The 23,934-nt window shown below is 43.2% G+C and overlaps 4 protein-coding genes across 4 annotated transcripts; 2 read left to right on the top strand and 2 right to left on the bottom strand.

The window, feature by feature from the left end:
* Window positions 1–930: 930 nt before the first annotated feature.
* LOC109463706 lies at window positions 931–3,609 on the bottom strand. Its single transcript, XM_019760556.1, has 4 exons — window positions 3,405–3,609; window positions 2,344–2,507; window positions 1,956–2,078; window positions 931–1,137 (listed from the first exon to the last, which is right to left on the bottom strand). Exons 1-4 carry the CDS (start codon window positions 3,598–3,600, stop codon window positions 931–933), a joined length of 690 nt encoding a protein of 229 aa, XP_019616115.1. The 5' UTR covers window positions 3,601–3,609.
* A 2,945-nt stretch (window positions 3,610–6,554) lies between these two features.
* On the bottom strand, window positions 6,555–11,014 carry LOC109463809 (failed axon connections homolog). The gene is made up of 5 exons (XM_019760676.1): window positions 10,676–11,014; window positions 9,992–10,128; window positions 9,159–9,325; window positions 7,765–7,967; window positions 6,555–6,825 (listed from the first exon to the last, which is right to left on the bottom strand). Exons 1-5 carry the CDS (start codon window positions 10,884–10,886, stop codon window positions 6,611–6,613), a joined length of 933 nt encoding a protein of 310 aa, XP_019616235.1. The 5' UTR covers window positions 10,887–11,014; the 3' UTR covers window positions 6,555–6,610.
* A 2,380-nt stretch (window positions 11,015–13,394) lies between these two features.
* On the top strand, window positions 13,395–20,380 carry LOC109463705. The gene is made up of 4 exons (XM_019760555.1): window positions 13,395–13,420; window positions 14,190–14,414; window positions 17,225–19,549; window positions 20,365–20,380. Exons 1-4 carry the CDS (start codon window positions 13,395–13,397, stop codon window positions 20,378–20,380), a joined length of 2,592 nt encoding a protein of 863 aa, XP_019616114.1.
* A 1,480-nt stretch (window positions 20,381–21,860) lies between these two features.
* LOC109463704 (adenosine receptor A2b-like) lies at window positions 21,861–23,090 on the top strand. Its single transcript, XM_019760554.1, has 2 exons — window positions 21,861–22,603; window positions 22,769–23,090. Exons 1-2 carry the CDS (start codon window positions 21,861–21,863, stop codon window positions 23,088–23,090), a joined length of 1,065 nt encoding a protein of 354 aa, XP_019616113.1.
* Window positions 23,091–23,934: the final 844 nt, after the last annotated feature.

The following is a 23,934-nucleotide window of genomic DNA, read 5'->3' as shown; positions in this document are numbered from 1 at the left end:
TCACCAACTTGTAGATTTCGAAGAATGGTCAAAGATAAAGGAGAAGATTGTTTTTGACATAATCAAATTAGGTGACGTTTCCGCCACGGTCTCATCGATTCATATGCGTAAAAACAAAACAAATGAAAATTAATTTGACATGGTCATTGAACATGTGCTGTTTATTGTTCATAAAGATATGTGCCTCTAAACTTTGTACAATGACACAATAGGTTAATTTTCATCGGGACTGTTTTGTTTTATAGTGACATGAAATAAAGCTAACAATAATTCTAAACATTAAAATCATTTACGAGTTATGTCCTTCTTTGACCCACAGAATCTTTGTCAGACTTAGTAACCCGTCTTCATAGTGATAATGGTAGCATGTTGTGAATAGCCAAGCGTTGTTAATTTATGGTAAGGACATATGGTTCTACAATTTGCTATATCATTAAAACTACATTTACATAGTAATTACCCAGAACATTGTATCTTCTAGTAAAAGTATGTTGCTAATCCCATTGAAAACGATCCTCATTTTACCACATGCCCTTTTGCAGTTCGTTATTATCTTCGCCAGAAAGCTATGTTTTTGGTTGCGTTTGTATGTGACTGTGTATGTATGTGTGTGTGTGTGTGTGTGTGTGTGTGTGTGTGTGTGTGTGTGTGTGTGTGTGTGTGTGTGTGTGTTTGTATATGCGTCGTCGTTTAGCATCGTATAACTCAAGAAGCTATTGGTGGATTGTCATGAAACTTGGTAGGTGAGTAGGTCTTGGCGACGCCTCAACATTATTAGATTTTGGGCTCCGTAGGCGTCACAGCATGCTTGCCATTGTTACTGCAGCGTAACTTCCGATTTTCATATCTCATATGATCTGAACGTGGTAGCTATAGGGTAGCTATTGGATGGTAGATAGCTCTTATTTGATTAATTGTGGAGTTTAGTCTCTACTTGTATGTAAAACCGCTATACTGTGTCGGTTGGTCGATGTTTCCGGGCAGTGTCGTGGTGGAGTCAGGGCTGGAAGCGGCGGTCTTCTTCAGCCGGACAATCCAGTACACCGAGAGAACAGCGAAGATGGCGAACCCGATACTCGGCCACAGCATGCCGTGAAACATGGCGTCCCACGAAAACAGTCTCCCTAGTATGACGAACTGGAAGGTGGAAAATTAAAGCGATATTATGTAAGATTTTTGCGAAAAAATTGTAAATATGATTTATAAGTAATCAAATTTTCTCATTTTGATAGTCATTTTCAATGACTTCCAACATACTAAGGTCCCTATTTCGCTTTTCTGGCGACTCAGTGCAGAGCGAGAACAAGCATGCGCCATTCCCCGCTGCATTTTTAGGGGGCTCCTAAAAAGAATGTAATGAAACAGCGGAGGAGTTGGCAGTTTTCCAACACGTTTTTGTGGCGTAATGACGTTAAATTTTTACTCCCCAAATGTCAACATGAACCCAGCCAGGTAGGCTTATAGCAGAAACAATGTGTAAAACAAACAAACAAACAAACAAAAATTATGATAATATCGCTTTAAGGTTTAGGGAATTGAAAGCATTACATAACAGGTGTGTTTCCAGGTCCTTTAATCCCCGGACACGTATATATTTGCTGCCGACACAACCCCACCCCCAACCATTTGGGGAGTGGGTTGTGGTTGGTTGTGGTCGGGCTACAATTCGGCTGCTCCAGCCGAATGTTTCAAAATGTTATAAAACCGACATTCAGGTGTGGGTGGGAGGTTCGGCTATGATTGGCTGGTATTTGGGAATAGGTCAAGAGTGGTCGGGACCAGGCCTGGTCGGGACGTGGTCGACTCAAATTTGATTCGATTCGTAACGAAAGGTTATAGTCGTGGTCAAATTCTGTCAAATTAAACTTCTCCCGAACTTCAACCAACCCCGTGTTCGGGGTAAGTTTTGAATGGGCCATTAAGCTTTACTAAATGAAAATGCATCTAATACTTACGTCTGGGTCCTTCGGATTGTACAGACAGTTGTACGTTTGCCCTACGCCGTAGGTGGCGTTAAAACTCGCAAACGCGTCCTTTCCATGATCTCTGTCACAGGGTCTTGTAGCGCACTGAAGGTCCTGGGGAAAAACGATGACACACATCATGTCAATGTTTCCTTGAATTTGAATGCTGATTTTTTTTATGTGATCATGATTTTATCATTATGTTTACCGAAGGAAAACATATTGTTTTTGCTACTTTTCCCATTCCTGTCTTATGGCAAAAAGGTCAAAGACCTGAACCAGACTGTCTGTTACCATCGTAACTAGTGTTGGGTTACATCATAAAAAGTCAAGAATCATACAATTTAAAGGGTTGTATGCCAAAGTAATGACCTCTGACCTCTCCCGCGGCTCGCCCCGTGTTCAGACCGCCCTCGGTGTCGAACATGACAGCCTGGCGCGCCGTGCCGTTCCCTCCTGATGCCGGCACGTACTGCACCAGGTACCGGTAACACGGGTACCACGAGTGGCAGTTCTTCCCGCAATTGCACCCTGGAGTCTTCCCTGTCCATGGAAATTATACATAGCTTTTAACACAAAAATATCAAGCAATTTGATAAATTATCTAAAGGTTCTGGCTTTCGTAAAGCCAACTTTTTTCCTACCTACCTAGAGGTACTCCTAAAGCGTCGGTCACAACCCTCCGTACGCGTTATTGCGTGCTGTCTACGTGCAAAAACGTGGACAAATTTTGGGGATCCGTAAGTGGTGCGTATACCACCTCCGTACGGAATCCAGAGGATTTGGGAGCACGCAGACACGACCTATAGCTAGCACTTTAAGTGCATGCAAAACTTTCTCTGCGTGCGAGCTGCGGATTCACAGCCCGTACGTGCGAGTACGGGCGACGCGCGTGCCCCGTACGTACCGGCATGTACCGTACGTAAGCAGCACGTGTAAGTACGGTCTGCATACGGTAAAGCGGCCAGATGTGGCCGGCGTGCAGATGACATACTAACACCTTTCGCAACCGTGTGAGTGACGTGCGTTAACGTACTGCTCATGCCAGTTCTTCCCCACGTTTTCAGAAAAACGTAGCAGACGTGGCCTCCCAAAAAACGTACGGACAAAAAGCACGCGCGGCGGGTTGTAACCAACTTAAGCATGGTTGGTTCGACCATGGTTCGACCAGTCTTCATGACAAGGCGTAAAGAAGAAGTACGAAGGCCCACAACGTTAACGACAGTTCCATACACCTCTTCCACAGCCCTGCCACACCGAGCTTCCAAGGGATATACCTTCCATACCGCTCTTCCGCGGCCCTTCCACACCGCGCTGCCAAGGGCCGCAGAGGAGGTGTATGGACAGTATATCCCCTGGAAGCGCGGTGTGGCAGGGCTATGGAAGAGGTGTATGGAAGTATCGTTGTGGGCCTTCGTAAAGAAGAAAGAGGCAACTCACCTGTCCAGTAGATCTTGAAGGTTGTACAGTTGGCTGCCTGGAATGACAGTGAGTCCGTCTCTACCACAGGCTTAGCGATAACGACTCCCACAACAACAACGGCTACAAAACAACAGGCTGCCAGAGTCACCGAAATGCTGATCCACCAGATTATCTTACAACTTTCCGGGTCGCGGGCTGGTTCATTTGCCGCCATCGCTTTCTTCTGCAAGGAAGACATTAGAGAAAAAAGCAGAATAACAATTGGACAGCTAACACAGGTTTTTGCTATTTTCAGACAAAAATGTACACTTTTGGCTCTGGTACCCTAACGTAGAACCAAATGACCCGACTAACACTGTTACTAAAAGGCTCTAATTTGGGGTTTTGTAAATACTTGTTGAAAAGAACTATATTGGTGTTCATTGACACTAAAAAGCACTGTATGGGGGTTTCGAGAACAATTGTTACGAACTTTGAAACATTCAATATATACTGGATAGAAAGGTTGATATAGAACAGTCCGTTTTGGAATGGGGAGGGAAGTGGACTGGAATATGCTGTATTTGCTACCAAGCAAATGTCGGCCTTTCTTGTTAACTGCCAATGAACCACGTTGTTTCGTCAGTATACAAATTTGTCTAGGGTTTACCGTGTGGCCTGTCTAATTTACACAGAGCTTGTCCCGTGACAAAGTCTTTGTTTGCTAGGTTAATAGACTATACTAGTATCTAAGTTAAACATTGTCCTACCCTAACCCTTTCTATATATCAAGTTTACGTTATAATAACCATTGTTTTTCTCACCTACAAAGACTATAACCCTCCTCGCAGCGGCTGTAGTACGTGTAGCGATCGGGAAATGTTGTTCTGGTAGTTCGTATTTGTGCATGTACTGTACATACTACTGGAGTAGAACGTGCTCGTACATGTATATAATGTCGGTACAGGTCGACAACATGTTAGTGGTGCCAAAGTTCACCTTGTTGTGTGTTATGTGGTATGTGTTACAATGCACGTTAAAATTAATCCGATAAAAATAATCCAATTACATGGCAGCAAAAAAACACACAACCTTTTCTGATAAATATGTCTGATAGCATACTGTCAATATTGTATGGCTTAGAATAGACGTGTAGAGTATATTTTAACTTATAGCATAAATAGTTGGTAGTCTTATGACACTTCGCCTTACATTGTACCTGCCATGCTTGAGCAACAAACGTTGACTTGACCGTAGTATAGTTCGCCTTTTTCTTTTTAAAGCATACGAGAAAAGAATTACCTTCTTAACAATTACCTTCTTAACAATTACCTTCTTAAGAAAAGAATTACCCTAAAAAATCACTCAAACTATGGACTAGGTTGGCAAACATTAACTAGAGGCATAATGGCATGATAACTATGTTCCATGGCCCAAGTTATGACGTTTGGTTTTAGCACAGAAATAGAACCACTTACTTGTAATGTGTGTTTATATGCTGAGACACTGGAAGTAGTAAGAACGGCTACGTAAAGAGGCCAATCGTCCTTCTATCCGCCGAACCTTGGTGATATATGCTTAACTATAGCTACAGAGGGGAGCAGGCGCGGAGCTTACGTACGAATGAAGCCAAACTTGACCGGCAGAACGGCTTGCCTGTTACCGGTTCGGTAAATATTAACCAGCCGGGAGGATACAGAAAAGGTTGTCAGGTGAGCGCCTAGAGCCTCAGCTATGGCAAATGTTTTCAGCCATTCAGAAGTACAGAAATAGAATCACTTACGTTTAATGCACTTTTAAAGGCAGACTCAATGGTAGAAGCGACCAAAAAAAAGTCGTTATTTTATTAATTTGACATTGAGTTTGGACTATGCAGCAGTTATATTATACGACATCAATCAAGGGTTAATGACCCGCCCTGAGGCTATAAGATAATAACGTTATAAGGCCTAGCTGGTCATTTCTTTAAACCACCGAGTGAGCGCTAGCGTACTAGCCGGTTGAGGTGGTTATAGGAATGACCAGGCCTTATGACGTCGTAACCAATAAAACCGCCTTAAACCGCGTCATAACCAATAGGAAATAAGGACCTCTGATTTGGCAACGTCATCTGGCTATATTATAGTAAACTTCAGCCAGGTACGTGAAACATATTTTTTTAGCAAAAAATCAATTGGACAAACTTCAAAGCGGGAGCTCTTAATAAGTCTTTTCTTCATCTTGATTTTTTTTTGCAACGTGTTTCTGGATACTTGGTCAATTCACAACCATACCAACTTTAATATTTTGGTCCATACCGTAGGTATGACATATTCCCACTACAGACATACATGTATACCTGTAGGGGAAAGAATTTGTAACCACTGTATGTCAAAAAGTGTGGAAGACGATATCCACTTTATCTCCAACTGCCCCTTTAACGATTAGGAAGGAAAAGAGCAAACAAGACTCACCATAATTTCCAAACGTATAATACCAAAAAAGTCTTTGAAGAAAAGTGAAGAAACCTTACTGTCTTTTGTATCTTTGTGTCGATGTATGTACACCACAAGTACACTTACTCGGGAGTAATCTTTACTCCGAAGGTTAAAATATAATATATATGATGTATCTACACATGATTGCTGTAAGGATACACAATGAGAAAAAACATTGCATCTATATGCTCCATGCTACAAATAGCAACAAATATACATATACATTGTAAATACAGTTGTATATATATAAAAAACAACTAAACAGATAAGGCACAACCATGCATCTCCCGGAATGTAGACCCCACCAAAATCTTAGCAAGGACGTTGGTCTTAGTTATGGCATACATTAAAACATTTGATTGTATTTCAGTTTTTACCTAAGCTATTACCTAAAATCTAGCATAATTTTTGCATACATTTGCATATATCTGCTCTTAGCAAAATGACAGTGACCCCTGACCTTTGACCGAGCCTGAATAATATGATGGATACTGTCGATACTATACTACTCATTTCATCTTCCAAACCTTCAAAAAAAAAGTCAAACTAAAAAAAATATAGATTTTATCCCAGTCTGTATACTCTATACTGACTATACAGTGTATTGTTGCCCAGTAGGCATGAATTTGCAAATAAACTTTATATATTTATTATTCTAGTATATATTCTAGTCTATATATTTATTATTCTAGTAAGTAGAATCAATCCTATCCCATAGTATACCAAAACAAATATTGGAATGAAAATCTCAATGACAGAGGCAAGTCTTCATTGGTCCTTCTTGGTTTTGTTGGTCAGCTGATCCCAGTCTGACCAATAGCGGTCCTTGATACGGTTGCAGTAGGCCAGCAGGTTGGGACAGTCCACAGTGACAATCCTGTGCAGGTAGGACCCGGATGTTGTCCAAACAATCTCTGACAGCTGACCGAACACTGCTGCATCCACCTCAGTAGGCTGTTCTCCCATCAGATACGGTTTGGTACCTGACAAAGACAAACAAGACTGGCAATGAAAAAAAAATTACCATGGCGACAGTGGTTGCTGTTAGGGTTATTGTTTGCATGGCACTGCCGTCATTTCATGATTTTGAGGATACTTGGTACCTGTTAAGTCTAGATAGATACATCAACCCTACCCTTCCCTGAGTGTATAGTGAATGGCGTCACAGAAAGTAGGGCATCTGGGGCATCTAGGTTTTCCGAAGGGTTTCCTGGAATGTGGGCATAAATGTAGGCCAGCAAACAGAGCTGGGAGGCACTCCTGTGGACATTCCATGCCTGTGGATAAAATTCCTGTACAATTCCTAGAATTCTTGCAAACTGCACACAATACTGTACCATTAGGCTCCACCCTGAGATGTCGCCAAAAAAATGTACCAATTGTAATGCATTGTCTTAAAGGAGCATTCGGTTCCATTTTTCCACCCAAAATTGAAATATTTTAAGCAAAAAAAAATTTCTGTGATTGTAATTTACTTTGACTTTTCAACATACATATATTTCAGCAATTATCTCACGTTAATGGTTGGCGTTGAAACAGCCCACATGAGCACTAAGATTGTGGTACCACCACAAAATACCAGGAGGAAAACATGCCACATTAATGCATGGTTATCCATAAGGTTCCAAGAGTTATGCATAAAACTTCCTATAGTTATGCATACTTGTTCATAAGGCTTGTCTTTAAACCTTATGCATGGCACTTAGAAATATCATGCATAATCATGCAAAACACTTGACAAGAAGACCACTTGTATAAGACGACCACTTCTATAAGAAGACCACTTGTATAACAGGACCACTTGTGTAAGAAGACCACTTGTGTAAGAAGACCACTTCTATAAGAAGACCACCACTCTCCCTCAGTTTCCTGCTTAGTTGTCTTTGAGACAAGTTTGACTGTACTTGTAAGTTAGAGCATACCCAGAAAACTTGAGATGGCCCTGAGATCTTTCTCGATGATGCCTTGGAGTTCGTCCCTGGAGTGGCGACCGATGCCGTGGGCCCACATCGTCTGCTTGACTTTGCTTCTCACTCCTCGCAGGAAAAACACGAAGGCCCAGGGAGCCTCACACAGCTCCTGCACTTTGTCAAAGTCATCTATCCACCTCACCTCAGCCATACCCCTGCACAGCAAAAATACACAATAAAGTACAGCGACTTTTGTAAGGTCTTTCACTGTGCAACATACAAACAAAAGTGGATACAAATGAATTAACCTAGACATACAAGTACTATATGAGTAAAGCAATATGTTGAGTTGAATGTATCATTTATATGACTATAAGGTTTAAACATTCTTTGACAGATTTACGTAGTACATGTATTTGTACACAGTAGAAGTCTCCTTCTAGAAGGTAATAGAATTTATCTAATATTAGCATGGATAGTATAAAATTCTATTAAGTAAGTGGAAAGCGTTTAGCATCATATTGTGAACAACATGAAACAAAAAACATTTTGTGTATGGAGATTTGGCCATGGTTGGCTGGTATAATTGGCAGTAGGTCAGCAGTGTTCAAAGTGCGCTTGGGGTCAAAATTCAAGTTGATTCATAAAGAAAATTTAGGCATGGCCTGAATCTGGTCAGACTGCTCCCAAACTTCAGCCAACCTTGGGTGTTTGGTTTTGGGGGCAAAGGTTCTGAATGTGTGACATAAATTGGGTAGGGACCATTGCAATGAAACAGTTAACTAGTGTTAAAATACTCATCTGCAGTCTCCATTTTGCAGAGAAATTTTCAATATTGCAGAAGAAGATTTAAGCAACCTGCAATTTTGCAGACTGAAAAAAAATCAGACTTGGGTGTTCAATTGTGTTGGTATAGTATTGTTTTAGAGCTTTTGTGTTTACAACTGAATTAATGATATACTAATAATCATGTAATATGTATTTTTCTATGTAACAATTTTTACCCACTACAATCACAACAGCTTCTTCTGTGAAATGTTTGCTAACATGCAATTTTGTATGGGTTTTAAGGCTTAAGGCTTATAAGTGTATATTTGCAGAAAGTATTTCCAAATTCCAGAACAAAATTTTGACATTCTACAATATCGCAGAACACTGAAAAAAGGATTTCTAACACTGCCTAACATTAGTCTCTACCAGACTAACTACGCTGGCTATATATAGGAGAATGTTTGCCAGGGGAGTTTGGCCGCCTTGTTATAGGTTTGACTGGCCGCGCAGTTAGGGAAAGAAACTACCTCCCCGCGGCCGGACACCCCTGGCCAATTTTACTCTCTCTTTTGCCAAATTCTATGATCCGGCTGTATTCCTGTAGAAAGGCCTGGTGGAGGCTATGCCTAACATACCAGTAAGTGTTCTCCTCCACCATCTTAGTGAAGGCCCTGCTGACAGCCTTGTCTGCAGCACTCAGGGACTGGTTCAGGTCCACACCTTTCTCCCTGTTCAGAAACTCCAGGATGAGACCAGAGTCTCCCATGGCTTCACCGTTGTACTCAATCCACGGGATTTTACCCTGAGAATGGCAAGGTTTATAGGTCTAGCTCAACAATACTCTATCGAAAACATCAAAAGTAATCATTAAAGACTGAAAACAAAAGTTGAGTCACAGCAGTTTGAATCACCACTCAGAGCTAAATTAATCTGTTAGTACAACCTGTGATACATGTTCTGAACTGCAGTGTCATACATGTAAAGCATTAAAAGATAGTTGTTGCTTTTTTGGCTAGTAACTTTACAGACTATTTTAATGAAGTCATTAGCTTACAGTGCCAGTAATGTGACTGAATGTTTAACTTTCAGGATACATTGGGCGTTGTTAAAGCAATAGACTGTCTGCTGGTATAGGATGAGGTCTATTGCTTTAACCAGTAGATTTCCCTATCAAAAGCCCAATCAGCCACTGGATCTCTACCTGTAGAATCACTGATACTACCAGATTGGAGTCTCTACCCTGACTTGTTGATGTACTATGATTGCCAGTTGAATGTGCTTAACACATCCAACTGGCAATCATTTAAATTTAAAAAGTTTCTATATATATCATCAAAAATCAAACACAAATCTAGTATCATTCCTGATTCCTTTCATTGCTGTGCTTGTGGATATTTGGAAGCTTAAGTGATACCACACACTACAAAACATGCTGCTATCAAACTTTTACAAAAAAATTCATACGAACCTTTGGGCCGTAACTGAACCCGCGCATAGGCTCGTATGGAATATCAGCCATACGCAGATATGTCTCCAGCTTTATACCAAACGGAGTCAGACATGGGATCGCCTTCACTGGTGGTAGTGTGTGGAAGTACACTTTTCCTGGATAAGAAAAAGTGAAGAATTAAAAATAAAAAAAATTAAATTACACAACTTTAAGGTATTTATACATACATGTGATCAATATGTTCCTGCCATTCTCAATAATACATGTCACAAGTATGAATAGTCATATCATTAAATGCAGCAGATTTAGAAAATTTCTGCATTCATTAATAATGCAAATTAGATCCTGATTTGAATACTTGTCATCTAATTATGTCAAGCATTACTCGAGTAACATGTACATACCAAACCAATCGAACTCAGATTCTTGCATCCCCCTTGAAATGTTTCTAAAAAAATGTCCCTGCAGTTCTTGAGCAAGCTGCTAGGGGACCCAAACTTATCTCATTAAAAAAAAAAAACTCAAGAAAAATGACGTCAAGAAAATATCAAGTTCCGCTGCAGTATCATACCATGCTCCCGTTACCCTCATGAAGGACCTTATATCACGTCACTAAATATTTCTAGGTTTTACGGTAACCCAGGGTGTCCGCGGAGTTCAGACCACGCCCCCTGAATGCATAATTCAAAAGATGAGCTTTACCTGGGGTAAACTCCGCCCTCAACTTGACCTTGTTTCTCCTCTGTCCCCCGCAGCAGCTCCACAACACCGCCCCGACTAACAGCGCAGAGGCGCCGACAAGAACACCCTGGCCGGGAGAGAGTTGGGTGGGGTCTGTCAACAACTGCACGATTGAAGTCTGGAGGTACTCCAACAGGCCACGAAAAGAAACCTGGACATTTTCGGCGGACATTTTGGAATCTTCTAGCTTTGAATAACTTGAAAAGTACGAAAATTACTTCAAAAGTAACACTGAACTTGATCAATGTGTCCTCTGTGTCATGGTCGAGACTGTCTCAGTCTTGTTGTGGTGGAAGGAGGTCAGGGGTCAACTTTTAGCGTCTTCTTTAGCCGCCTTGCGGTTCGATGTGGAACTGCATTGGTCGATCGGTCACCGTCACTACCCTAAGTACTAGTAGTACTACCCCCTCGCTCCGTCATTTTCCTCATTACAATCGCCAAGACGGTTATGTTTTTAGAGGCGTTGGTGTGTCTGTGTGTGTGTCTGTGTGTGTGTCTGTGTGTGAGTGTGTAAATACGATAACTCGAGAGAGCTTTAATGGATTGCCTTGATATTTGGTAGGTGGGTAGGTCTTAATGAGACCTCGAAATGATTAGATTTTGGGCCCCCTGGCGGCTTGTCATGGTCTTGCAGTGGAACTTCCGGTTTGATATTTCATGATCTAGACAAGCTTGGGACATGAAATTTAGATGATAGGTAGCTCTTGTGCCGGGGAAAAAGTGACGTTGAGCCCCCTTGCTCTGCATGCAGGGGAGTTTGTTGTTATTCAAGAAACGGTTGCTGGATCGTTGTCGTTTTTGGTATGTTGGTAGCTTAGGTGATACTTGACATAATTAGATGACAATTTTGCAAATCTGGATATAATTTACATAATCAATGAGGAAATTCTTTAAATCAGCTGCATTCCATAATAGGACTATTTAAGCTCGTTGCATATGTAATTCAGAACGACAGAAACGTTTGTCATTTCTTTAGAATTTAACTTTGGACTTGGTATTTTAACAGAAGCATAACATAATGTGGGCTCACTAGAACCATTGGAGAGGGGAGGCATGTTCTTTTTTAAGTATTGGACAGGGCTGTGTGGGTGTGGAAGAGTGATAAGCCTATCTTTGGTACGGGGGATGTGGTGAAGCTAGCCATTTGCTGCAATTGCCCCCGAGCAAATGTCTGCCTTTCTAGTTTGTAATAATAATTATTGTTCTCGCTTTCTTGTGATCTGCCTCCACAGAACTATAAATCAATCTCGGCGCTTGAAAGCAAGCGGGAATTAGAAATACCTTTAAGAGACCTCATCACATACTCGTGGGGAATAATTCACATATCTGCGAGAAGTAATTTACAACTGCCCCCCGTACACTGGCCTGGCACGCGCAGCCAGCTACCCGCTACTCACCTCATGTACATCATGTCAGGAAAGTGTTGCACACAATACCGTACCTCCCTCTTCAGCAATTTAGAAAAACTGGTAGGATTTGTCAGAAACCTCAATGATCAATGGGTGGGTGGATGGTTGGGTGGGTGGATGGATGGTTGGGTGGGGGGGTGGATGGTTGGGTGGGTGGGTCGGTGTATGGTTGTTTGGGTGGGTGAGTGGTTGGGGTGNGTGAGTGAGTGAGTGAGTGAGTGAGTGAGTGAGTGAGTGAGTGAGTGAGTGGGTCAGTGAGTGGGTTTGTGGGTGAGTTGGTGCACGTGGGTGGATGGTCAGGTGATCATGAGTGAGTGAGTGAGTGAGTGAGTGAGTGAGTGGGTGAGTGAGTAAATGAGAGCTCTAGTGAGTGAGTGAGTGAGTGAGTGGGTGAGTGAGTGAGTAAATGAGAGCTCTAGTGAGTGAGTGAGTGAGTGAGTGAGTGAGTGAGAGAGTGAGTGAGTGAGTGAGTGAGTGAGTGAGTGAGTGAGTGAGTGAGTGAGTGAGTGAGTGAGTGAGTTAGTAAATAGTACTTGTGCGTATCCGACGGGGACGTAAATATATTTAGTATGTGGTCCGTGGATGAGTGAGTGAGTGAGTATTTTGGCGTATATCTGCGAGTGTATGTGTATCAACAAAATACATATGAATCTTGAGTCACACTGTTTATAGCACGGCACAAAAATGTCCAATCTTACAAAGAATGTCTTACACCGCTTTTCAAACCGTCTGCCGCCCGCAAACGACATAGCTCACCGCCGCAACACATGCATATTGAGTTGCAGGTGTCTAATCTAGCCAAAATGTCTTATTACGTTTTGAAAATCTCACAAGAAAGTATTTAGGACACAACTTTCAAACGTTTTGCCACCCGCTAGTGGCATAGCCGAAGCTAATTTCCGTGTCGTAAACGGTCGATGCCATATCGCAGAATGGCTAACTTTAAGGGTATCAGCACGGTCCATCGACACTGTAATGTTTTGTGGCGTGGAGGTTTGGGTATAGGTTAGGGTAGAGCTAAACTTTTGGACCCGAGTTCGAATCCGAGCTTGTCCTTTTTGTTTTTTTTTTCACTAATATTTACAATTCTACATGGCCCTCCTGTATATTTGCAATTAGAATATTGCTTTTTATAATATATATTATTTTTTTCGTTTTTGGACCTAAAAAAAAGTTATGGTACGCTCGACCATTCAGCGAAATGGCATCGACCGTTTACGAGACGGAAAATTGCATGGCCAAACAGTATACTGACGTCATCAACTGTTGCCATGGCTACGAACGCTGAGAAAGTTCGGTGTGTCATAAACATGAGATCAGAAGCGCGCAGAACTCAGAAGTGACGACTTGCCGTTTTCCCGCTCCAACCCACACGCGATGCAAGAATGAGGGCAAGCGATTTTCGCCTCCTGACCTACCGGTAAGGTTTTATTTGATTTTGTTTTCTTTAAAGGCATCCAATTCAGTTTTTAGGGCTTGAAAACCCAATTTTTCGAGGTCAATATTCTAGTGACTTATCTCCATACAGAGCTGAAACCACACTATTCCAGTGTGAAATGACCCTCATGGAGCAAATATACCCAAAATTCTGACGGAAATGGTTACTGGAAGGGTCCTGGGCTGAAGGTACCTTCCCTAAAATAAAGGACTCATGTTGCGGCTTGTTTCTGCAGTTTTAAATACCCAAAGTGTGAAATACTGATTGAAATGTGCTAATGTGAAGCAGTATGACATCATACGAGCCTTATTCAGAATATTTTCAGTTTTGCTGCTCTAATATCGCATTGGGTGTCTTTAAAAGTTTGTTTCGTATAAGGCCACAGCAAGTAACTTTATGGATGGCATCCTCCCCAGACTTAAAATCTAATGCAATAGGGCGAAGAAAAACAAGACGGACAAAAAAAACATGTTTCCTACATGTACATGTTTAACTTTTGTTATACTTGTTATACTAGAATTGAGGCGACAAAACATGACAATACAAGATTCACCAGACCGCCTTGCCATCATTTTGCTGAGAAAATTGTTCTTTACTGGCGCTAAGTATTCCATCACTTCATCTTCAGTCTGACCAGGTCGGTCGCCGACCTAGCTTGGGAGCGAAGCCACCCGCCACCGACCGTTGGCCCGGGCGGGAACCAGGGCTACCCCGACCCGCCACCGACCGTTGTCTCAGGTGGGAACCAGGGCTACCCCGACCCGCCACCGACCGTTGGCCCGGGCGGGAACCAGGGCTACCCCGACCCGCCACCGACCGTGGGCTCGGGCGGGAACCAGGGCCGTAAACTGGGGTAAGATATATGCTTCTCTCTGTCGATGTCTCTCTCTGTCTCTTTTCTCTAAAATGGAGTCGACATATGATGACGTGATGACCTGTTTTTGTTACTGTTTTTTATTCGTTCATTTATTCATTCATTCCTTCTCATTGATATTGTTTTGAGTGACTTCTTTGACAGAAATTTGTATTTTTACTATTTTCATTATTTGTTTGATATGATTTGTCTGATCCCTGGACACTTCTCCCAGCTTGTACTTGACCTCCATGAAAAGCGACCTAAATGGCCGAATGGGGTAATAATCAAGTTGAAATAAAGCCACAAACAAACAAATAAATAAATAAACAAACAAAGCATTGTATCACCAACACCAAGTCTACGAAGGCTGCCTTATACATCAGCTTGACTAGTAAAACTGTTCAGGCCTCCGGGCGGGTGAGAGTTTTGATACTGAGTATTGTAGATTTTTTCACGCGTTCTTTTGCCGGCCTCCCAGACAAGGTTTCTACCAGCCGGCAAAAAAAACGCGTTGAAAATTCCACAAAACGCAGTATCAAAACTCCCACCCGCCCGGAGGCCTGCACAGGAGGCCAAGTAAAACCACACTAGCATTCAAGACATACCAAGATGTCTTCTTTTTTTTTCAAAATCGGGGAAATTCAATTCACGATTAAGGCCATCGATGATATTTACATCCTAAAGCCTTAAAAGCTTGTTACCATGTTTGTTATGTCAAAGAGACGTATTGCTAGAAGTCAACCTTTCGGATAGCGGCGGCGAACTGTTCTCTCAACGGACAAACTCCCTTGGTATGCTTATCTCTCTATTTTGGCCGAATTCTACTCTTTCCAGCCGCCTCCTCAAGCCTGGTAGAGGCTACCTTTCGGACACTCTTGATTTACATGTATAAAATTTGGTTTACTCCATTTGAGTCCTACCTGAACTGGCAAGGGGGTGGGGTTAGGACCTGCGATTTTAGTTATATTTAATTTGACCCAATTTTGTCTGTCTTATATTGTGTCCTAAGATTGTTTAGATTTAGTAGTTTTTTTTCTGTCTAGTTTATATCTCTGTTAATTATTTATATGTTCGACGGTGGCGCTTATATGTATATTTTTTTTAACTTGAGTGCATCACCATTGCTATCTTGTGTTTCTTTTCTCATGCTGTATTAGCGAGACTTATTTTGACCGGTCGTTCATTTTTTTTCTACGAATGGCACAAGATTCATTCATTTATTCAGTCATTTTCTTAAAAAATTCAGTCAGTCAGGTAGTCAATAGTTGCGATTTATTCATATTCATTTATTTTAGATGTGTTTTCAACATCGCATCTGGACCGTATAATTGCGATTTTTCCATCACATATCAACACATGGCACCGAAGAGAAATTATTAAAAATAGTTTTTTCCTATCTGTTTATTCCTATAGTTTTTTTTTTACCTTTTGGTGTAGCACTCGCTTCAGATATCATGATATTCATCTATTCATTAAATGCAGGTTAGGCCATAGCAAGTAATTTTTATGGATGACATCAGCGCGCGCATTAATTTTAGCCTGATTTGGATTTAAAATAACACAAGAAATTTCGTTGCCTTCTGACAGTGGTCAGTGGTCACCATGCCAAAAATGGGCAAAAATGTCTGTTGCCATGCCGGAAGGTGGATGGCAGATAACTATGAAGAGAGGAGACAAGAAAAGGCTATGATTTAATCTTTTGTTTCTTAATTTGATGCAGTGACATGTGATGTTGACTGTGTGTATGTGATGTTCCCACTGAATCAAAAGCATTTGTACAATGATTGAGCCAAAATTCTAAAACGTGGGAAACTTGTTTTTTCGGCCCGCCTTGTTTTTTTTTTGTCGCCCGCTCGCATTAGACTTGGAGTCTGCGGAGGATGTCATCCATAAAATTTACTTGCTGCGGCCTTACCTAGCTCACATGATTTCAGCACAATTTGATATACGCATAACGTGCACTCAAATTATGTTCTGGTCTCGGTTCGAAGTTTTTTTAATGATCTGGGGCCGATTTGATATTTCTTATAAAGTAGTTCTTGTGGGAAATTATTTGAAGAAATATATCATGAAAACATATAAATTTCATTCATTCCCGTTGTATATATTTTGTTATAATGATTTATCTAGTTGTTTTATGAAATATTTTGTATTAAGCTTTTTTTTGGGCAAAACTTTGTCTGACCCTAATCTTCATCGCTCCATTGGGCCTCGTTTTCGTTCAAACTCACGCGCGTTCTCGCCAAGCTGTGTTCTCGCGAGAGCACATTTCACAATTATGGCAATCGTAGTTTGAATTCTTATGCTAAATGAGAAGAATGATTTGCCTCTATTTTTCAGGTGACGCAGCCTGAGAAGCCTGCAGCAGTGGACGGACGAGGCTAAGGCTGCCCTTCTCCCCAGCAGTCAGGAAAGTCTTCACAAAAAGGCATTTTGTGAAGACTAACCTTTACTTCATTCTTAACTATATGTTATATGTCTAGCATGTTTAAGGAAATAATTGTTCTAGCAATTTTGGTAGGATGCACAGGTTTCGACACGGCATGTTTTCCTGGGTGCACGAGCATTAAATCATGGGGACCCTGCGCTGCGTACAGGGTACCTCCGAACCAGCCCTTTAACAGCGCTTGCTTCATTTGCAGCAAACAACAACAACAACAACATCAACAACAACAACAACAACATGCAAACACCTCCCAGCAACAACAACAACATGCAAACACCTCCCAGCAACAACAACAACAACAACAACAACAACAACATGCAAACACCTCCCAGCAACAACAGCAACAACAACAACAACAACAACAACAACAACAACATGCAAACACCTCCCAGCCGACCTCGCTCTGCCTCCCTGACAGAGCTGTAGTGGGGGTTCGAGGGTTCGCGTCTGGGATTCTGTCAAAACTGCGACCACCTAAGAAAAACCAGATCACTGAGCTCTCGCTCCTAGAATGCGGCATCACAGATTTAGAACAGGACACTTTCTCTGCCTTCCCCCGACTGAATCACTTGTACCTCGACCACAACAACCTGACTCACGTGAAGAGAACCTGGTTTGATGGCTTGATGTTCCACAGATCGTTAATAACCCTGTCCCTTTCACACAACCACATCAGTAACATCGATCCAAAATGCTTCCAAAACATCACGCTCTTGGGAGAACTGCTACTTGACGGTAACTCTTTGCAAAATATCCAGCCGTTTTGGTTCCATGGATTAAGAAATCTAGCTCGTCTGTCGTTGAAATCGAACTCCATCGAAAGCATCCATCCACAGGCATTTGAGTCCCTGTCCTGGCTACGTAAGCTAGACTTACGCGGGAATGCGTTGACATGTCTGCCAAGCAATTCTATGAAGGCGCTACGACAAAGGCTGACACATATTCAAGTGAGCAGAAACAGAATGCCTCCTCACGACGATATCGACCCCGTACCTTCGGTGATGACATGGCATGTCGACTACCGGCTTCAAAACTATCGGCCAGGTCCTGATATTTCAGTGAGGGTTGACAAAGAGCTTTTCTGTATCATAGAACGTTACGGGAAGCGAGATTCAGTCCACATAGGTATCTACAAGCTGTCTAGCATAGATGTAAGCCCAAACCCTGCATGCGGTCGGGAGATCGCTGAGACTGTTGTAGGCAGGTACGAACTGCCGTTTGTGATGATATCAGTAAACAGTGACGCAGACAAGGCACATAACGTCACGCACTGGTGCAGGCATGCCTGGGGAGACCCCGGCAGCGTTAGGGTAGCGGTGGGGAGAAACTTGACTCTGAAGATCGTTCCCCTGGCTGCAGGCGAGTCGAACACACCTCAGATCGTCGCTGTGGTCTTGTCTGATGTCACGGCAGGTGTGGATAGGAGCAGGACTTCTGGTGAGAGTTACAACAACAGGAGCATTGGAGCCACTGGTCATGAAGGAAAGAAGAACGTTACTTGTTTTCTGAAAGCTCAGGACAAGATGCACCGGCATGTATTCCCCGCGCCCGCGTCCGGTACTTCTAGTGGCCTCGTGTGTGAAGGAAAAACGACGGAGACACAGACAACAGAAGAGCTTCAGACCCACACAACCACCAAGGTCAGCCTGGACCAGACCAACCCCTACACAACTCCAGCTGGGACGGCACCGGTACAGCGGGAGGAGCGCCCCCTGCCGGGCGGTGTGGGGATCGTCACCATTTTGACTGCTGTACTCGCTGTCCTGCTAGCCGGAGTTGTCCTGATAGCACTGCTTCTAGCGGCATGCATTATCAGAAAGCGATGTGGTTCACGGGACCACCAAGCCGGACAGGCTCAAGGTCCTTCACTGGCTGTCGTCTCCGCGAGCCACTGGATGATCAGTGGAGCAAACAGCCGAGCTGTGGGCGTCAGTCAGGACACGACAAGCCCGGTAACAGCCGCGGGCACGGCCGGGCAGGACTCTCAGTCATCTGCCGGTGACGACCCGCAGTACAGCCGCATCCCTGACGAGTACTTTAACTACTACAACACACGTCCATGGGTACAGCACCCTTACTGGGAAATCCCAGACGATTACAACGACTACTACAACACACGGCCGGAGGTACAGCATACGTACAGTGAAATCCCTGACAGGTATTTCGACTACGAGAACACACGGCGGCACTCCCTCCCCACGACATCCAGTTCACACGATGATGAAGATGATGACGACACTGTACGTTTCTACGCCGCTGGAGCTGAGGTGGCCCTTCCTTCATCGGCCAGGCAGGGCGGCAGGCATCCAGGCTACGGCACAGCCCCTCCAACGGCCGCAGCACGGAACACAGAGTACCGAACTGCACGCCAAAGGCAGGCACGCGTCAGACAGTACGGAACTCTCCCCCGAACCAGATCAGACCCACGGATACCCGTACGCCGGAGGCTGACTCACGTAAGACCATACGGAACTCTTCCACGAACAAGGTCAGACCCACGGATACCTGTACGTCAGAAGCTGGCCCACGTTAGGCAGTACGGAGTGTCTACAGCAGGCAGATACAGAGCCAGAGATCTAGCTTCGATCGGTAAATATGGCAGACCACAGGACAGAGACCAGGTTAGAACCTTGTACCGTAACCTGGCTGTCCACACGTTAGCGGCCAGACAGCGCGCTAACGTGAGGTACCAGGCCGCACACACACTAGCAAACAAAACACGCACAAACGTGTCGTACCAACAAGCACAACATGATCCTACTGGCATCACCGAATCTGAAGATGGTGTCCTCACATGCGAACAGGGTAGCGAAGGCCGGGCCCGCAGATCTAAAACCCTCAGCACTGATATGTCAAAGTCAAGGGTAAAGCACTCCACTGGGAAGGCAAATCGCCGCCAAAGCATCTAGGAAGTATTAGTGTTAGTTTACATGCTTACCTAACATCTCAGCGTTTAGAAACTGCACAGCTTCACACTTACCTAACATCCCAGCGTTAAAAATGCAGCTCCACACTTACACAACATCACAGCGTTACAAATGCAGCTCCACACTTACACAACATCCTAACGTAAAATGGCAGCTCCACACTTACCAAACATCCCATCATTAAAAATGAAGCTCCACACTTACCAAACATCCCAGCGTTATAAATGCAGCTCCACACTTACCCAACATCCCAATGTAAAGATGCAGCTCCACACTAACTCAACATCCCAGCGTAAAAATGCATCTCCACACTAACTCAACATTCCAACGTAAAAATGCAGCTCCACACTTACCCAACATTTCATGCATTAAAGATGCAGTTCCACACTTACCCAACACTCAGTGTTGTATTCATGATAGATTCATGGACCTCTATATCCCTCAGCCAACGAACGCTTCTGAGGCCCAAATTTGTTGTGTGTTGTTGTTGTTGTTGAAAATTGGAGGTCATGGAAAAATCTGCAGGTTCTTGATGACCAATTGATTTTTTTGACATTGCTTTTTTTACACCCAGGAACTTTGCCGTGTAGCTTGTGCATTGGCCGTAATTGTATTTTGAGACACTGTTTTATAAACAGCATAAAGTAGTAGATCGTGTGTATCAGTAGTTGTGTAAAGCAACGCCCCAACTGTTAAAGCATTTTAAAATGATTAATACTCAGGACAATGTTGACCATTGGGTTAGTCTGGGTAACATGGTGTCAGTGCGCCACCTTGCGGCGTTTGTAGTCATTACTGTTTCATTGAATTGTATGCATCCGACAGTGTAAACAATTACACCATTGGATCACCTGAGCAACAAAATATTACAACTTACAAGGATAACGATGTATGACAAACTGGTGCATTTCTGAAACTTTTTAGTTGTAAACAAGAGAAATAAGTTATACGGCTATAGACATATACGTTAATATCAATAATATACGTCATATTTCACATTTGGTTATTATGTATGAATCAGATTGTTCTGCTTAACGTTTTTGTTATTGGACTGGAAAAAACCTCTAGTCACGTGACTGTAGTGGACCAACCAGTGAATTTTCTGTATAACGTGAGTTTTTAATAAATAATTGTTGTTGTTGTCGACACTTCTAGCCTCGTGACTCTGAATGGCTAACACTGTTAAGGTTCATTAGGTATGCAGGGATTAGTCAGGCTAATCATTGATATCTTAATTGTAGTACCGCATACGCATTGCACAGCCCACGGACTGAATTGCGTGTTTCACAAAATGACAGATTAGAAACTACACTCGAAAGTACATTACACGTACCACATTAAACGTAATCAAGAGGAAGTGATTCTTAAAACCTACAGTAGGATATGTACAATTCTATGGCAATTAGTACTGCTTTTGCTATCACTGGTACTGCTTGTTTAACAGATAGGTCATATGGAGGATCGGACTGTTATGAAATCGTTTTGTTCTTGTTCTGAGGGTAGTCAGTAGATGGTTCTGTCTGGTGTCTCTGTCTGAAATGTTACCTAGCCTCTAAGGAGGAAACCAGTTCCTGAATGTAGGGTGCATCAGCAAGGACTGTGCGAACTTTTGGCAGATATAGTAAATGTTCGCGTCTGCCATGGGTAGATTGAATGTGTGCATCCTGTCGTCTTCACATCCGCTTCCAGACATGAAAGCGTTCGGTAAATTGTAACTTCAAAGGAATGGGCATTTCCTGCAAGAGGAATTTCACCGGTAGATGACTTTTTAATGATGTTGCTGCCGCTCAACACCTGAACCTTACAAGCGTTTTCCTTTGCTTTGATGTTGCAAAAAAACATGTCTAAGTAATATCGTCAATTGGGCGTTGCCCTGGGCAGCGCTGGCAATCCAGGATGTGTTACTATGGTAACATTGACGCAGCACCCAATTATAATTTTCAGCTTAATCAGTTGACCAGTAGGCCGACAGATTGTCCGAGGTATGCTAGCCATCTAGTTGTCAAAACGGCTCCCAAACCAGTGTTTCGTACCATAGTTAAAATACTAGTCCTCGGTGAACATCGCAAAATGAACGGCAGCACAGTGAACTTCACGGGAGGAAACTCCACGATGTACGAGACTTTCTGGCCGTGTTTCTATTGGTACGAGGAAAATAATGTGGATTTTGACCAGGCCGTAGCTGCGTGCTCTCATCTTCCTAATTTGGTTCTGGATCAGAACAAGAAAGTCGGGATCGCCTCCGCTGCTGTCGGGACAGTCGCTCTCCTCATGAATGTCGTGGTTTTGTCCGGAGTGCTGAAAAACCATCAACTCTCTAAACCCATGTACATGTTCGTGGCAAATCTGGCTGTAGCGGACTGCGTGGCGGGTTTGTTTTCTTTCTTCTTCTGCGCAAGTTTCCAGTTGGAATTCTTTACACTATGGATGAGGTTGGGCTTCTACTGTACCTTCTTTGTAGTGTTGGTCTTATCAGCAGTTGGCGTGGTCCTCCTGTCCATGGACCGTTATCTGGCCATCCTCCACCCAATATTCTACCAGACCCGCATGTCTGGACGACACGTTGCCGTCAGTTTGGGGATTGCGTGGCCAGCTTCTTTGCTTGTGTGCCTGTCTCCTCTCATGGGCTGGAACTGCAGCAATATTAAGATAGAGACCTGCTTGATGATCGTGCCCGTAAGTTATCTGATTCTGACGAATGCCATCTTGTTGATGTCCGTAGTAATAGTGGTCTTCGTCAATGTCAGAATCTTCATCGAACTGAAGCGACGCTTCTCTAGAACCAGACCGCCCGAGAACTCTCGAGACGATCTGCCGGCCGCACGCCGCAGAGAACAGCGAGTCGCCGCCAGACAATACCGACAACTCCGAAACACATGGAAGATGCAGGTGACAGTTGTTATCATTGCAGCGGTGTTCATTATCTTCTTGCTACCGATTTGCATCGGTGGTATACAGCAATTTTTTTGCCTCGCAAGAGAAGACTGTGAGATGAAGGCAAGGCCGTACTGGGGGTTCCTGATCGCTCTCTTCAATTCGGTAGTCAACCCAATCATCTACGCGCTCAGGATCAAAAAGATTCGGGAAGCCGTGCATCATCGGGCCCGACGACTCGCTAACTCGGTTCGTGCAAAGTTTGGGTGGTCATCAAATGAAGTGGTCAACATTCATCAGATCGTTGCCGTTGGAGATGCGCGAGTGATGGACGCTGTTGCTGGACCAAGTACGGACAGTCGGACTGACCAGCCGCCTAAATGGGCAGCCAGTCGAAGAGCGAATCCTAGGGTCGCACTAAGCTAAGGCCATGTTGTAGTTGCAGGCACAATAGACGCTGTTCCTGAGCTGAACCAACTGCGGACAATATTGGACCAGTCATCCGAAGAACGGTAGGAAATAAAAAAAAGCGTGCCAACTTCAAGCCGTGTTGGAGATGCGGGGACAATACGCTGTTGCAAGACCAATTACGGACATTATTAGCCAGATGCCCAAATGGGTAGTCAGTCGAAGAGCGGCTTAGCTAGAATCCCAGAGACGCGCTAAGCTCAAGAGCTCAAGCGATTTAGCGATGTAGATGTGTTCTGCGTAGCATCGCGAAGGTCAGTGAAGATGTTTACGGTTAAAACCCAAAGCAATGGGGAAGACAACAAGTAAACAAGGCCTGTTATGTCTTAAAAATCAAATTTGAGAGACGTACCTAGAGGTAACATTTCTCTAGACTTTTATTGAGATCCACAATTTGCTGCATTAGAGACTATTTTTCTGGTCCGTCACTAAATGATCAAACTCACCATCTGTTTATGGAGGATCTGGACAAAGCGTATGGAAGAGAAATTGATGTCATACCTTTAAACGTTTAGACACTGTTTGTTTAAAAAATGTGATTTGATGAATCAATACACACTGTATATCTGTGAATAAATCTCGTTAAAAAGTGCATTTACTAGTCTTTACTAGCCATAGCAAGTCATTTTTATGGATGGCATCAGCGCGCGCATTAATATTTGCATGATTTAAAACAAACGTCTTGTTGAACGTTGCACTGCCCCTACGGCTGACATATGACAGCAATGGGACTGGTGAGATAAAATGGTGATCATACAACTGTATTAATTTGCCGTGTCATTAAAAAGCTCAGCATAACAGT

This window comes from Branchiostoma belcheri, unplaced genomic scaffold (genome assembly GCF_001625305.1).
Source record: "Branchiostoma belcheri isolate BF01 breed outbred unplaced genomic scaffold, Haploidv18h27 scaffold13, whole genome shotgun sequence".
Lineage (NCBI taxonomy): Eukaryota > Metazoa > Chordata > Leptocardii > Amphioxiformes > Branchiostomatidae > Branchiostoma > Branchiostoma belcheri.
The sequence above is the reverse complement of the archived record's forward strand: the minus strand, read 5'-3'. Positions and strand labels throughout refer to the sequence as shown.